This window comes from Malania oleifera, chromosome 2 (assembly GCF_029873635.1).
Source record: "Malania oleifera isolate guangnan ecotype guangnan chromosome 2, ASM2987363v1, whole genome shotgun sequence".
Lineage (NCBI taxonomy): Eukaryota > Viridiplantae > Streptophyta > Magnoliopsida > Santalales > Ximeniaceae > Malania > Malania oleifera.
In genome coordinates, this window is record NC_080418.1 from 127,892,537 (window position 1) to 127,907,768 (window position 15,232).

General features: G+C 34.3%; 1 protein-coding gene across 1 annotated transcript; it reads left to right on the plus strand.

Annotated features, from left to right (window-relative positions):
- Positions 1–438: 438 nt before the first annotated feature.
- LOC131148022 (uncharacterized) lies at positions 439–14,473 on the plus strand. The gene is made up of 3 exons (XM_058097765.1): positions 439–976; positions 12,983–13,310; positions 14,033–14,473. The coding sequence occupies exons 1-3, from the start codon at positions 829–831 to the stop codon at positions 14,235–14,237; spliced, it is 681 nt and encodes a 226-aa protein (XP_057953748.1). The 5' UTR covers positions 439–828; the 3' UTR covers positions 14,238–14,473.
- The last annotated feature ends 759 nt before the right edge of the window (positions 14,474–15,232 follow it).

A 15,232-nucleotide genomic window follows, 5' to 3' on the forward strand; every position in this document is an offset into this window, starting at 1 on the left:
TGCCTATTGAGATTTGAAGTTCTTTCTTTTTAAATTTATTCTGTAAACTTGATTTATCTTGCTCTATCTTTTTAAAAATTTATATATCTCTCTCTCTCTCTCTCTCTCTCCATATATATATATATATATATATATGCACACACTATATTGTATAATGCAAAACAAAATTGAAGATAAATGTAATTTGATATATGTAGTTACTGAATTCCTTTTTTAAAAGGGAAACATATTTATTAAATATATAATTGATACAAAAATTAATTGCATCTTTATTCATATGAATAATAAAAAAATATAAATATACATTTTCAGCTAATTGTTTAATTCAACCAGTAAATGGATAATGGAGGACAAAAATTTTAAATTAAAATTTTAGAACAGTATTTTGCTAATTAAGTCGTAAAATGTTATTTAGTCAAATATTAATTTTAATTTCGCAAATCAATCTCAACTTACCGTGCAATACTTGGATGCCACGTTTCGCTTATTTCCACTCGTCAGGTCCGAGCGGCTGCACTCGAGACACACTCCATCATAAACCTTTTCGGTGCTACAAATTCATAAGCCTTTTCACCTCTGCAAATTAAGATCTCCCCGGGAAAGATCGGAAAAACAGAAAAGAAGAAAGAAAGAGAAGATATCTCTTTGAATCGAACTCAGATTGTTCTTCAAATAATCTCAAATCGTAATGTTATCACTTTCATTCTTGCTACTCAAGCCGTAGATCCTCGCCGGAACTTGCAGAACAGTTCCATTTTTCTTCATTTCTATACGAATTTGCGTGTTTTCCGTTTAAATTTCTCGATTACGTTCTTGTTGGGTAATGTAATGGAAAGTTTCAGTGCGGAAGATCTGTCGACGATCGGAGGTATAGCGACAGTTTCGATTCTACATTCCTTCATTCCCACGCACTGGTTGCCGTTCTCCATTGTTGGACGCGCTCAGAAATGGACTCTTTCTCGGACCGTACTTGTCAGTATGTATCTTCACTCTCTTGCCCTCTCTGACAGTGAATAATGTTCATCCTTTTGTGTTGAAATTTGTTGGGTTTAACGGTTAAACTTTACCCTCGGGTTGGTTTGTTTAACCGTACACGAAGTTAAGTGTTGGAGATCTTAGCTACCAATTATTGAAGCATTAATTGGGATTGTTGGTGGAATTGGAACTTTTAGTTATTTTAATTATCTGGGATCCAAATCCAGACTGAAAGTATTCTCAGCGGTCTTGTATAGAGATAATTTCTCTTTCATGCTTGTCATGAAGTCAGGTTGAAAAACTTAAAACCTACAAAATAAATAACTGAAGTTCAGAGTTGATCAACATATTAAGTTTGAGATACTAGCTACCAAGTAGCAGCAAAACCTAAAAATGCTCTTAAAAAGTAAAATTCGTAACTGATATCAAAATCACTCAACAAGAATACAAATATATAGATTGAGAGAAAATGAGTAAAGGTCCTAAAGGATTTGCGTGTGATTAGGGTGTTGTCTGAGAAAACTAGGTGTTAAGCATTGATCACTCAATTAAGTTTTGAATTTGTGAGCTAGTCATGGAATGATTATGAGTTGCATCAAGCCATCAACTGAGGGAGTGGTGTATTGAGAAATGCAATCGAGCAGCTATGATTCTTCTTCTTCATCTTCTTCCTTTTTTTTTTTTGGTTTTTTTTTGGGGGGGAGGGGGGAGTGAAGGAAAATATCATTAAAAAGAGGGCACAAAGGGGTGCCAAACCCATGCACAACATCAAACTCTAAAACAGAAAAAGTAGGTGCAAAAATGAATTACAAATAAAAAAATTTCCAAACCATGAACAGAGATTTGGTGTTAAAGATCCGAGCTCCAAAAGAAGGGAATGATTTTGAGAGTAGAATCTTTCAGTTTCATAATGGGCTGCTTCTCCCCCTCAAAATCCCTCATCCTCTCCCTTCAAATTCTACAAACAATGCAAATGGGTACTTTGTGCCGTACCCTCCTGGTATTCTTGTTGCATCTTCTTCACTTCTAGCTCAGGAATAATGTAGAGGTACTATGCGGCCCAAACAATCTTAAGCCATTTGCTTTCTCATTGCGCAGCAGCTAGGGAGATCTGGAGTTTAATTTGGCAACAGCTTAAGTTTAAGAGATTGGATTATTGAGAAGCAACTAAGTATAGACAAGCACCCCTAAGATAGTACATTGTTGCATGAATGAGCCTTTAGGGTTGCGAATCATAAAGCATTGATGACTTTCCGAATAGGCTCATACCTGTTCTTTGCACTTTGGAAATTATTTTCGGTCTTCATTGCTACCATATTTATTGATTTGTAATGCTTACCTAATTGTTGGCTTTGGTCACCGACTACAAGCTTTATCTCCTTCATTAAAAGAAGCACAAACTGTCTTGTTAAACTTTGCATTTGTATCATAGATATCCTAGTATCATGCTTTCTTGAACAGGAGCTCTTCTGTCCCTAAAGTAAACATAGTTCTCAGAAATATATTTATTCCAAGGAACTCTTTTAATCAAGGTAAGCGATTGCTAATCTTGTAATGCAAGTTATGCCAATCCCTGATTTTGTAAGCTCTATGATGTAGGACAGTGAGAAGCATAAACAGAGAGAGAAGCATACCTACTACATACACCCTCTTTTTCTAAAACCAACCATAGAACTTCCCTAGGTATCCTATCATGTGCTTTCTCTAGGTCAATAAATATCATATGCAAGTCCCTCTTCTTTTTCCCTAAATTTTTCCATTAATCTTCTTAAAAGATATATAGCCTCTTTGGTAGATCTCCCAGGCATAAAACCAAATTGATTTTTTGAGATATTCGTTTCTAACCTTGATCTTTGTTCAACTACCCTTTCCCATAGTTTCATCGTATGACTCATAAGTTTAATTCCATGATAGTTAACAATTTTAAATATCTCCTTTATTTTTGTATATAGGTATTAAAGTGTTTTTCCTCCATTCATTTGACATTTTCTTAGTTTTTATAATTGTATTAAATAAATTAGTTAACCATATAATTCTGTTATCACCTAAGCATTTCCAAACTTCAATTGGGATGTTATCTGATCCTATAGCTTTCCCATTTTTCATCTTTTTAAGTGCAAACTTAACTTCATTAACTCTAATTTTGCGAATAAATCTCATATTTTTAATCTTTTCCTCATTTGACAATTCTAAATTTAAGCCTTCTATTTGGTTTTCATTAAAAAACTTACTAAAGTATTCGTCCTTAACCAAGACAATATCATCCTTCCTTTTTATGTATTTTACATTTGCTAAGTCCTTACTCTTCCTTTTTCTAGCTTTAGCAAGTTTAAATATATCTCTTTCCCCTTCTTTTGTATCTAATCTATCATACTATTAAAGGAATTGTATTTAACTTCATTAACGGCCTTTTTTGCATCTTTTCTTGCCTCCTTATACTTTTCAAAAGTTATCTCCATTTTTACATTTTTTGCCACGTTTTATACCAAATTATTTTTGTCTTTACTACTTTTTGTACATCTTTATCCCACCATCAACTTTCTTTGCTATTCGAGAATCTTCCCCTTGATTCACCTAAAATCTCTTTTGCTATCTTTTTAATAGGGCTAGCTAATCTAATCCAAAGAATATTTGTATCTATCCCATCCTCTATAATCCAGTCCCCATCTTTGATCATTTTATCTTTAAATTTTATTATATTTTCTCCTTTTAGGTTCCACCACATAGTTCTCTTACACTAGTTTATTTTATCATTTTTCTTCCATTTTTTAATACATATATCAAACAACTAAGATTCTATGTTGTGTGGTTAGGCTTTCACCTGGAATAGCTTTACAATCCTTGCATGATAAACAATCTACCCTCCTAGTTAAAAAAAAATTCTTTTTGACTTATATTTTGTCCACTTTTAAAGGTTATTAAGTGTTATTCTCTCTTCTTAAAGCTAGTATTCATTATACTAAAATCATATAACATAGCAACGTCTAAAATCATCTCCCCTAGCTCATTTTTGTTTCCATATCCATATCCTCTATGTATCCTCTCATAATTTTTATTACGTGTCCATTCAGATTTCCTCTTATAAATATTTTCTCAGTCCTTGGTATGCCTTGTATAATACTATCCATATCTTCCAAAAATTGTTTCTTAAGATTTTATGCTAAGCCGACTTGAGGAGCATAAGCACTAATGATATTTATTATCTCTTGTCCTAATACCATCTTGACTTTTATAATTCTATCCCCTACTCTATTTACATCAACAATGCTATCTTTTAAGTTTTTGTCTATAATAATTCCTACTCCATTCTTATGTTTTTATTTTCCAGTGTACCAAAGTTTAAATCTTGATTTATCAATTTTTCTGGCTTTCTCCCCCACCCACCTAGTTTCTTGAAGGCAAATTATATTAATTCTTCTTTTGATCATTGTGTCCACAATTTCCATGTTTTTAGCCATAAGTGTCCCTATATTCCAAGTTGCTAATCTAATCCTAGTTTCCTAAGCTAACTTCTTTACCTGTCCACGTCTAGAATGATGTAGGAACTCTTACATATTTGACATTGTACCCGAGTGCCAACATGGCCCATCGCTTCAGGCCGATGACCTAGCCTACCCTCGCCCACTTTTCGCTACACTCGTGTGGTACAAGTGCAACGCGTTGCTTGTAGGGGACACCCCAACAAATATTTGGCACAGATTCATATCATAGTTATCTAACAAATTTTACGCTGGCTATCAGCTACCTAATGCAACTCTCTTCCTTTACTCGGGCTTGGGATCAACTGTATGTGAAAAAATTAGAACATTAAGTGCATCACAAGCGGAGTAGATCTCATCTTTAATATGATTGAAAATCAAATTTCTTCATTTTTCATCTTTGCCAAAACAATCCTGTTTTGAAATTTGATCATCTTTAAACTCATCGATTTCGATAAAATCAAATCTCTTTTTTTTTTTTTTCTAAAATTTTCTCCATTTTTTTTTTTAAATTTCAAAACCGAAGGGTTTCTTGCGCTCAACCCTTTTTCAAATAAGAGCATATTGGAGTTTCTAACCCTATTACTTGGGACTCTTGGACGATGATCTTTCATTGGAGGACGGAAAAGGGGAATTCTTTCTTCATTCCTTTTCTTTTTCTTTAAGGTGCACACACACATACTCAACAGTAACTGTTTTTAAAGCGGGTTTCAATAGGGTGTTGGTTGACCGATCTCCTTTAGAATGGTGGGTCATCCATCTTCTCTACGCAAAAGTGTACTCTTGAACCCTTTTCTCTGATTTGTGGATCTCTTAGGGTTTTTCCTTTATTTTACCTTAAAAAAAAATATATAGTTGGCGATTATGCTTTTTAGTCATTTGTGTCATCTTAGTAGAGTCTTCATTTTCATTAGTGTTTTTTAGTTTTTTTTTACCCCTTGTTTGGAGATTGCTATGCAACTCTTATTTGTCTATGCCCCTAGACAAGAATTCGGTGTCGAGTGTCGCCACTAACTTAAAATAAAATCTCTAATTTTTTAAATCTTCAAACAAAATATGATTACCTATAGTATCCACAAGCGATCCTTGATCACTCTACTATCACTTTAAGCACCGAAGCATGGTAGTAGGTGTAGTGATTTCCTTTATTTGATAAAATGCTAAATTACCAAGAATAGGAAGAATGAACAATACAAGATAGAGGATAAGGCATTCTCTTGAAACATAATGTGTTGAAATGAGGGTTGGGGTGGGGTTTCATTTAATGGCATCTCACTTGGATAGGTTCTTGTGTTGTAGTTATTGGGAGGATGCTTTTTCTAATCTTTCTTTGGAGTTCCTATGTTGGTTGTAGATCTTACTTAGTGTTCAATACTCTTCTTTATAGTCTAGTAAAGTTAGCTGGAGTCTTGCTCTACTCTTTTTTTTTTTGGGTGGGGTGGTGGGGGTGGATTATGCGGCTTTCTCATCTCTCTTTCCTTTTCATTGTTGAGTAGACTTGGAGTAATTTTTCATTGGAGGGTGGGAGGGTTTAAATTTATGAATAAATTGAAATATCTTAACTAAGATTTGAAAAAGTACAATTTGGGTTTCCTTTTCTGGTGATGTGAGGGTTAGGAAGGCTAATGTCTTGAAGCAGTTTAGTCTTTGAGCTAGAGGATTTAGGAGCTTTCTTTGACCATATGGCTTAGTGTTTCTTGAGAATGAGTTGGAGAATTTGTTTTTGTAGAAGGATGTATTGTAATCAAAAAGGAAGATTTAAATGTGCTATGGGGATTGTAGTGCTAGGTTCTTTCATAGTGTGCCAGTGATAGGACGAGGATGAATGTAACTAAGAGTTGGTTTAGGTGGCAAAGATATTGCTATGGATTCAAACTTGATTGTTAGGAGATTAGTAGCCTTTATAGGAACCTTTATCTGGAAGATTTTTTGTTTGGCTTATGATAGAGGGGTTTGTATTGGTGTCCCATTTTGAGTGATAAGATGCTGTGGCTGGGAAGGCTTTTGAGGAGGAGGTTAGGAAAGTCGTGTTTGGTATGGAGAAGATAAAGCTCTATGGCCTTGTTTTGTGATTAAATACGATCTTCTGAAAATTATCGCAAATTTTGTGCTAATTGGGTGATTTGTAAAAGCATGAATTTCATTTTACCGCTTTAAGGCCAAAAGGATAATTCTATTAGGGTGAATGACTTTAGGTCCATGAGCTTGACCTTTATTAGATCATTGCTAAGGTTTCTTGTTGACAGGTTGAGTGATGTTTTAGATGTTGTTATTTATAGTTCACATTCTATCTTTGCTGGCAGTGGGCAGCTTTTTGTTGGCAGATTTTTGCTGTTGTTGATGAGAAGGTGGTAGGCAGATTTGGATGTGTTCTTTTGGCTAATGAGTTTGTAGAAGATGCCAAGAGGAGAAATAGTAAAGTTTGTGTGATCATTAATGTAGAACCTAAGTCTTGGTTTATGTATTCTATAGTGGATGAGGCAGGGGGGTTCCATTGTGTCTTATCTTTATGTTCTCGTTTTGGGTGTTTTGAGTTGGATGATTAACAGATGTTTAATAGGAGTTTTGCTAAGGTCTCACTGTGGGTATGAATGATGTTGTGTCACATTTGTAGTTCATGGATGACATCACCTCTTCCTTATCTGATGCTAGGTCATCTTTGTGTGATATTCTTACCCTTTTGTAGTTTTTCTTAAATTTCCATGAATTTTTCAAATTTTAGATGAATTTTTTGCCATCCACTGCCCTCGAAATAGAAATGGTATTCAATTTTTGTTTTACAATCTTTGTTGAAATTTCCACAAATCATTTGACATTTATTATTTCTAAAATGGCGAAATTTGTCAAATTTTTAAATAAAATTTCCTTGAAATTAATATTTGAGATTCAAAACCAAAATTGAAGTCTCTCTTAATCAAACTCTTATTTATTTTTTATTTTTTTTATTGAAAGTAATGATTATTAATTTATTTCAAGAATGAAACTAATGCTTGCTTTCAGGCTTTTGAAATTTTAATTTTATATATTAGCTACAACATTTTCTTTGACCATTAATGTCTCAAGTATTTGCATTTGTACAATATGTAATATTTAGCTAATTTATGAATTTCATTTATATTAGTTGAATATGATTATTATATTACTGCAACTTACGTGTCATTGAACTACTTCATTTATAATATTTTAGTACTAAATCTTGCATTATTATCTTTGTTAACAGTTTCTAAAGTTTTATGAGAATTCCATGGTTTACAACTAATTTCCATCATTTTTAAAGTCAACATTGAAATTGACATCGACATCTATTTCTGTACTTTTGTAGCCTTGAAACTTTTGTTGAATTTGTAATTTAAGACCTTGTATCAAATGTTAGGTCATCTTTTTGTAATATTCTTACACTTTTGTAGGTTCGAAAAGTGTTGGGGTTAAGGATTAATTTAGGTAAACAATGGTTTAGATGCTATTACTTTGATTTAAATTTGATTTTGAGTTTTACTTCTCTGGTTGGTTGTAGGGTTTTGAAGTAGCCCATGACCTATTAATGAATCTAGTTAGGTGGTAATCTTTGGTCAAATTTGTTTTTGGGATCTAGTGGTTTTTAAAATCTCTAGCATCTTAATTGATTGAACTTGGAAGGGTGCTCTTATTTGCTTGAGGCATCATATTGCTCTATTTCAGGCTTCTCTCTCTTTTGTTTCCCTTTATTTTTGTCTTTTTTAGGGTTTCTATTGGGATAGCTGCAAAGTTGGAGAGGGTGATGAGTTAGTTCTTTGGGCAGTACTCCATTAATGGTGAGAGGAGGGGTAATCTAGTCAGTTGGGAGGTTCAAGGTTGTTTATTGGTCTAAGGTGGAGGGAGTTGGGTCTTGGTAATTGGATGTCTTAGAACATCACTCTTGTTGGGAAGTGGTTATGGTGTTTTTACTTGGAATTTGATTTTCTGTGGGATGGAGTGATCAAGAGCAAATTTAGGGGGTGGGCTCCTAACAGTTGGAATTAGAGTTACTCGTAAAAACCGGAAGAACTTCATTTCGCAGATCTCTTCCTTATACTTTCCTTTTATTTAGAGTTGGGGATGCTTCTTGAGTTTGGTTTTGGGAGGGTTTATGGTTAATGAAACACATTGTTTTTATGTTGCTTGCTCTTCTCTTTTTTGCCTCTCCAGTCTTCATAACATGCATGTTTCCTCTCTTGCAGTTCTTGACAGGATTGTGTTTCCTGGAGTTTTCATTTTAGCTGGAATCTTAATGATAGAAAAGCTGATGAAATTTCATTGTTTCTGTTTGTTGGATTTCTTTCAGACGTCTTCTAGAATGGATTTTAGGATTTGAACTTTGTATGGCTCTGGCTTGTTTTCTTTTAAATCCTTTATTCTCAACTGATTCTTTTCTTTAATCCTTTACCTTTTGCTATTTGCCTATGGAATGCTAAGTTGCCTCAACGCTCATGGTTTGTTTGTGGTTTTTACCATTCTTAATGGAATTGACGCCAACAATTTGCTGCCAATTAGGGAGTCAGGCAAGGCTTTGTCTCCAACTGTGAGTGTGACGTGTTACGGTATTGATGACTCTCATGCTCACTTGTTTATTCATTGCCCTGTGGCTTTGGAGTTTATGGAATAAGATTTTTGGTCTATTTGGTGAATGTTAGGGGTCCTTGAGTTCCTTGAGAGGCTTTGGGAGGTGTAAGGATGCTAAAGCTAGGAGGCTGTGGTTGTGTGCAGTTTTTGTAGTGTTTTAGGTTATTTCCTTTGAGAAGAATGCTTGCATTTTCCATTGTTGCTTTTTGCTTGTGCATCTAATTTGGGACGGAATTGTTTGCATTGCTTATTTGGGGCATTTCTTTTGGTTGCATTAGTGGAATTTGCTTCTTTGATTTTTAGTGGGATTGGATGCCATTGTGAGCTTAATTTTTCTCATGTATTAGTTTTTTCTTTCTCTTTCCCTCCATTTTTTTCGTCAGTTTTTTTTTTACATTTTTTTTTAAATAAAATTTCTTTTTCTATCTGGGGGAAAAAAAACACAGAAGCAAAGTAGTGAAGTAAAGACTTCCTATATCTACATGTGTCAAAGGCACTAAGCATTGATAGACTTTCTGTTTTTTACTTGAGCTTCTTACTTGAAGCAATCAGATTCTAGGCATTATGGATTGCAGCTATCTTCACTGCAGTCACCTTCACAGTGGAGCCATCTATTCTAAATAAAAGAAACTCTGCCCATGGTGGATGCTTAAGTTAAGTACATAAAATAGAGCTTAATATTTGGGCCATTTTAGGAATCTAATTATTAAATAATTGCAGGTTCACTTGACCACCTACATATAACTTCTCTAATGAGAAGTTTCCATTTCTCTTCTTAGTGAGATACAAATTCAAATAAATTATAACTTCCTGTATAAAAAATTTCCATATGCTATAATGTCCCATATCTTAAATTAACAAGTGCCCTTTAACAAAATTAAAAAAAAAAAATTAAAAGTAAAAGCATATGCAAAGCATGTTGACAAGACTAGTATAACTTAGGAAATTTGTCTGGCTGTATTTGAGATGTTGGAAGTTTGTAAGGATTTAATGAAATTTCCCCTGAAGGCCCCTTTGTATCTATGAAAATGAGTGATTTTAGAAGGCCCTTTTTTCATCATTTGCAATTTTTTGTTTCTATTTTATTTTATTATTATTTTTTTTGTAAACCTTAAAAGGTGACATTGAATCGTTTTGGATGACAAGAATAATGAATTGAACACCTGGAGTTCCTAGGTTATTTTTCCTCTTACCAGTTGCCAGATGGACAATAGTGTGAAGCTTTGGGTTCCTTTTCTTTTTTCAGCATAAGCATTTAATGAGGAGATGTATTCCTTCGTAATTCAGCTGCCTCAACATTATTGCTGTTCTTTGAGTGGGTATCCTGATATAAGGAGATGGATGTCTCAAAAGTTTTTTTTTCTTGATTAGCTGTGTGATATTTCTAGTAGACTTCTTGCTGACCTATTTCCACTAAAATTGGTTTAGAAGCATTCTAGCCCAACTATAAGGTTTTTTTAGAGAAAATTATTTTTTGCTTTATCCCCCCTTAATTCTTTTTAAGACAGTGGTCTTGAATGGATTTCATAATATAACCACCTCTTATCTGTGAATTCAAACTAATTAGTGTGTGATTTGTCATAGCGATTTTGAGTCCATTATTCACCTAATGATTCACTATGTATATAGCTTCCTCCTGCCTGTGTCAGTGGCTGGCATGCTGATTATTTATCCCTGGGTTTAGTCATCATATTCACTTTTATAAGGAATTTGGATATGGACAGACTTGTCAATTTTCGGAATATGGAAATTATGTTGTTGGTTTGGATATTTTTGTAGTTATGGATGTTGCTTCTTGGTGCTTAATTTTTGTTGCATCTATTTTTAAGTGGAGACTTCTGCTTCTGGGGGGGAGGGGGGTTGCCCTTTTTTGTTGTACTTCTCAACTTCATGAACTACTAATTTAAGATAATGAAGATGAGGCTGTTGAGATAACATCAATGCAATGACTAGCATAGACATCATTGAATGTGAACATTGGTTCATAGAGCTGAAAACTATTGGAGATGTTGCTTTCTTGCATGAAATGTGGATTATCATGTCTTTATGTGTTGTGGTTGTGCTGCTGCAACTTATTTGGTCTCGTTTTAAAATGACGAATTACTTAGATTCCGACACTTCTATTCATATTTGACCTTATGAGCTTTGCAATTTCGCATCAATCTTTCTCTGGCATATTTGAAATTGATTTTATTGTGATGTGCCCTAACCATATTTGCAATTTTTTTTCAAATTATCTGAATTTGCTATTTGCTATTTGCTATAACAGCTTGAAAATAGTCAATTACTATAAGGTTTAGTTTTGGGTAAAATTGATGGAAATAATGGGAAAGTTTTTGTGAAAATTATAGGAGCAATAATTTTCTTTTCTTTCTTCATTCCATTTTAGTGCTTTTCTTCTTTCTGTGTAAAAAATTATGGGGCAACTGGGCAGGAAGCTGAAGCTGCACGGTTCACATGGATCACAGCTTGTACCACACATGCTTGTTGCTTTTTATGTCTCACTTATTTTGTTTTTCTTTTAAAAAATGTATAGAAGTGGTGATGTTGTTAGCAGTCTGAAACTCAAGGTGGGGGGGAGAGTGGTAATGCAATGGAACTGAGGAAGTGCTTTGTTGCAGTATTGGTGATGGTTAAGGGTGAGGAACTCGGTGGTTATACTTTGTAATTCCCCTTGAAGAGAGGCAAACTGGTGAAAAACAGAGGAGATATGATAGTCCCATTCTGCATATGCATCCTGAATCCATTTGCTTCATGTTCATGCTCAAAGATCATTTATGCAATATTGTTGGCAGATCTATGCAAATTCTTATTGAGGATGTTATTGGAGGATGGCATTTGTAGAACCCGAAGTACTTACTATGTTTTGGTTTCATATTTTGCATGAATGGTGGTGGACATGGTTAGTGTCATTGTACATTTTTCAGATTACCATGAGGATTAGAACAAAAAGAGATCTTAAGAAATAAAATTTGAACCTCTTCATGGCTTGAATTGATGGTTGAGTGAAATAAAACAAATATCTCTCATGATGTAGACTATGTGACTGGTAACTGATTCTGCAGTTTTCCTGATTTGGTCATGTTCATTTTACTCCATAAGGTCTGTAGCCTCTCATTTTCTTTTATGATTCAGTCTAACACAGATTTTCCTAAGTATGCATTGCAATAGTTAATTTGATAGAAGAAAATATGAAAATAATTTGCATTTGTTGGTAAATTTGATGACTGAATGCCTCAGCATTGGCCTTAGAAGCCAGGTACTTCTCTGATCTTGTCCTTGGTCTTTTGCTTCTCACATAATTCTGAAAATGCAAATGCATTTACATTGCTTATGATTTTTCTCAACCTTCTTAAGCTTATGCAAATAATTTGAGTTGTTTGAGTGGATTAGCCTAAATTAAGTTGGTCAGAGGTGGCTCTTGTTGTAATTGGCTTCAGTATGTTTGCCAAGGGGTTGCAATTGCAGGCCCAAACCCACCAAAAAGGCTTGAATCTATTGAATTGATTTTTAGGCCAGCATTTTAAAGCCCAGTGGCGTTTAGTTTTTTCCTGAAATTTCAAGGCTGAGGCATTAACTTGTATGGCTTGTTTGGGTTACTAAATCCAGATTAAGTCTTGCAAATAAGATATAACAGATTAGATGTTGGTTTTTGGTTTAGTTTACTGTGAAACTTGTTGGCTCAGTGGGTGTGAGTTTTTTATCATACCATTGTCAACTTCAGATCTGGATGATGACCTCCATATATCTAGTTAAATTTTGTTCGCAGTTTTACTCGCCGAAGTTGACATTTGAAATTTTAATTCAGATACATGCTGAAGAGTCAAAACAGTTCGATTACCTCAGTATTATACTTTGATTGCTAATTGCTAGAAGTTTTATTTGAAGGTTGCTTCTTGTTTTTGGTCAACGTTGCTTACATTTTTTAATTGATGCGTTCTTTCATACAGCTGCATTTGGAGCTGTTCTGCACGTGATATCCACCTCACTTCTTGGTATAACAGCAATCACCATGGCAAATACAATTGCAGGCGAGGAAACAGTGCATAAACTTGCTTCGTTGTTGCTTGTAATTCTTGGCAGTGGTTATGTTTTGTTGTTTCTCTCTGGAAAGGGTGGTCACAGTCACTCCCACAACCAACCCATGGAGAAAATGGCTGTTGCTGGGCTTGTCCTCGTGCCTGCATTATCTCCTTGTGCAACAACACTTCCAGTTTTCCTTGCTGTTGGGAATTCATCCTCTATGATGGTGCTTGCTATCATAGTGCTGCTACTGAGGTATTACGACATGCATATTCAATTTGAAAAGGCTATTTTTGTCATAAGACACTGAACAGTTAACGTATTCACTGCTTGGGAATCAGTTTTTCATATAAGTATATAACAATGGTCATCAAGCCAGATGCGTTTGTTAGGTTGATCTAAAAAATTTGAAGCAGATGTCTCCCATGCATATAATTGTGTATAATATGTGAAAAGGGCTTGTTTTGGCAGTTGCGTGTTGCATATCAAAAAATTTGATTTTTATATTTTCACTTGGATGCGTGGGTCCCTCCCCTCTTCCTTTTAATTTTGACATTTTTAAATTTCTGATTCTATCTACATGTCTGCAAAGCACTTTGCCTATGTGAAAAAAAAATACTCTTCCAGGATAAAATACTGGAAGTACTTTGCCTATTCAGAAAAAAATTTCTTATTATACCTACATGTCTAAACTTCCCGTATAAAATACTGTATTTTGTTCAATTATATTTGGGCCGTCATTTGTTCAATCATGTGACCGTGACCATGCAGTGTGATTGATTGGATTGTCTTCAATGTTTGGTTGGCTTGGTTTTGCTATTTGTCAAACCGCATATCATTTTTGTCACCTTCATTAGTTTTCCCTTTTCATTGTTGCTATAAAAAATTAAAAATGGGAAGCAAGCAGTTGTTTTAAAGGGGATTCTTTATTATTGCATGTGTGCAAGTCTTGACACTAAGTGGTATTGGATTTGCAGCACTATAACTGTGATGACTTCTCTTGTGGCTCTTTCGTTTTATGGTGCAAGCCAGCTCAAGTTTCACTGGGTAGAGCGATATGATAAGCTTCTTGTAGGTTCTGTCCTATGTCTTGTAGGAATATTGACACTCATTTTTCATGATCATCATGGCGAGGGCGGCTCTGTTGGAGAACATTTTCATAATAGGAAAATTATTGTTTGATGATTCTTGGTAATCCTGCAACCCGTGTTTTGGCAAGGTTACTTTTTTATTTGATGAGGTTAAGGACCAATATATGTAAAACTACTTTGATTAATTTGTTGTGCCATAAGCAGTTCTTGAGAATGTTTCATTGCACTTTTGTGTACAGATCGGTGCATCAGCCCTTTGTGTGGATGTGTCTGATTATTATACTCGAATTTGTTATTCTGTTTCTACTGCCCTAATCTTTGGTTGTCTATAGCCTTGTTCCTGTGATTGCTTCTCGCTCATTATACAATAACTTTATTGATTATTTTAATTGTGGGCATACGCGACGCTACGTTTATGCTCTGCAGTTCCAAACTTACTAATTTTTTTAAGAGAAGAGTGAATTTTTCAGAGATAATGGGAAGTTGTGGAATCAATTTAGATATTTAAAATTAAAATTAGTTATTTATCAATGGTTTGTAAATGTTGTAATTATGTGAGTTTGATGGAATTTTGGTAGTAGTGAGAGAATACCACGGAGTCTAAACTTGATTTATTGTAGAGATGTATTCATCCTCCTCTCCTCTATTTTTAATCCTCCAATTTTAATATCATGCTCTAACCAAACATTAAAGCCAAAAGGCAATCCAAGAGTGGGGAGGTTTTGAATTGGATTTAATAAAAATAAAATGCTAGATGTAAAAGTTAAAGCAATTAAAAGTAATCAAGCAATTTATATGGTATAAATGCAATTAAATCTTGACAATCTTCATTTACATCCACTCTTTTAGGATCAATAGTTTTGAGGTTCCATTAAACTTCACTTTAATGTACACTCTTTGTTTTTTCGAAGATCAAGGAATAAATTTATAATCCATAGTTTCTATGGAGACAGGGCAATCAAAACAATCTCTATTTTATGGAAACCAAGGAATCAAATATAATTAGGCTTACAAAAACAAAAATCCTCACATGGAAAATGTCTACAATTTGAGCTCTCAATACAAACTCTCAAGAAATAAACTATT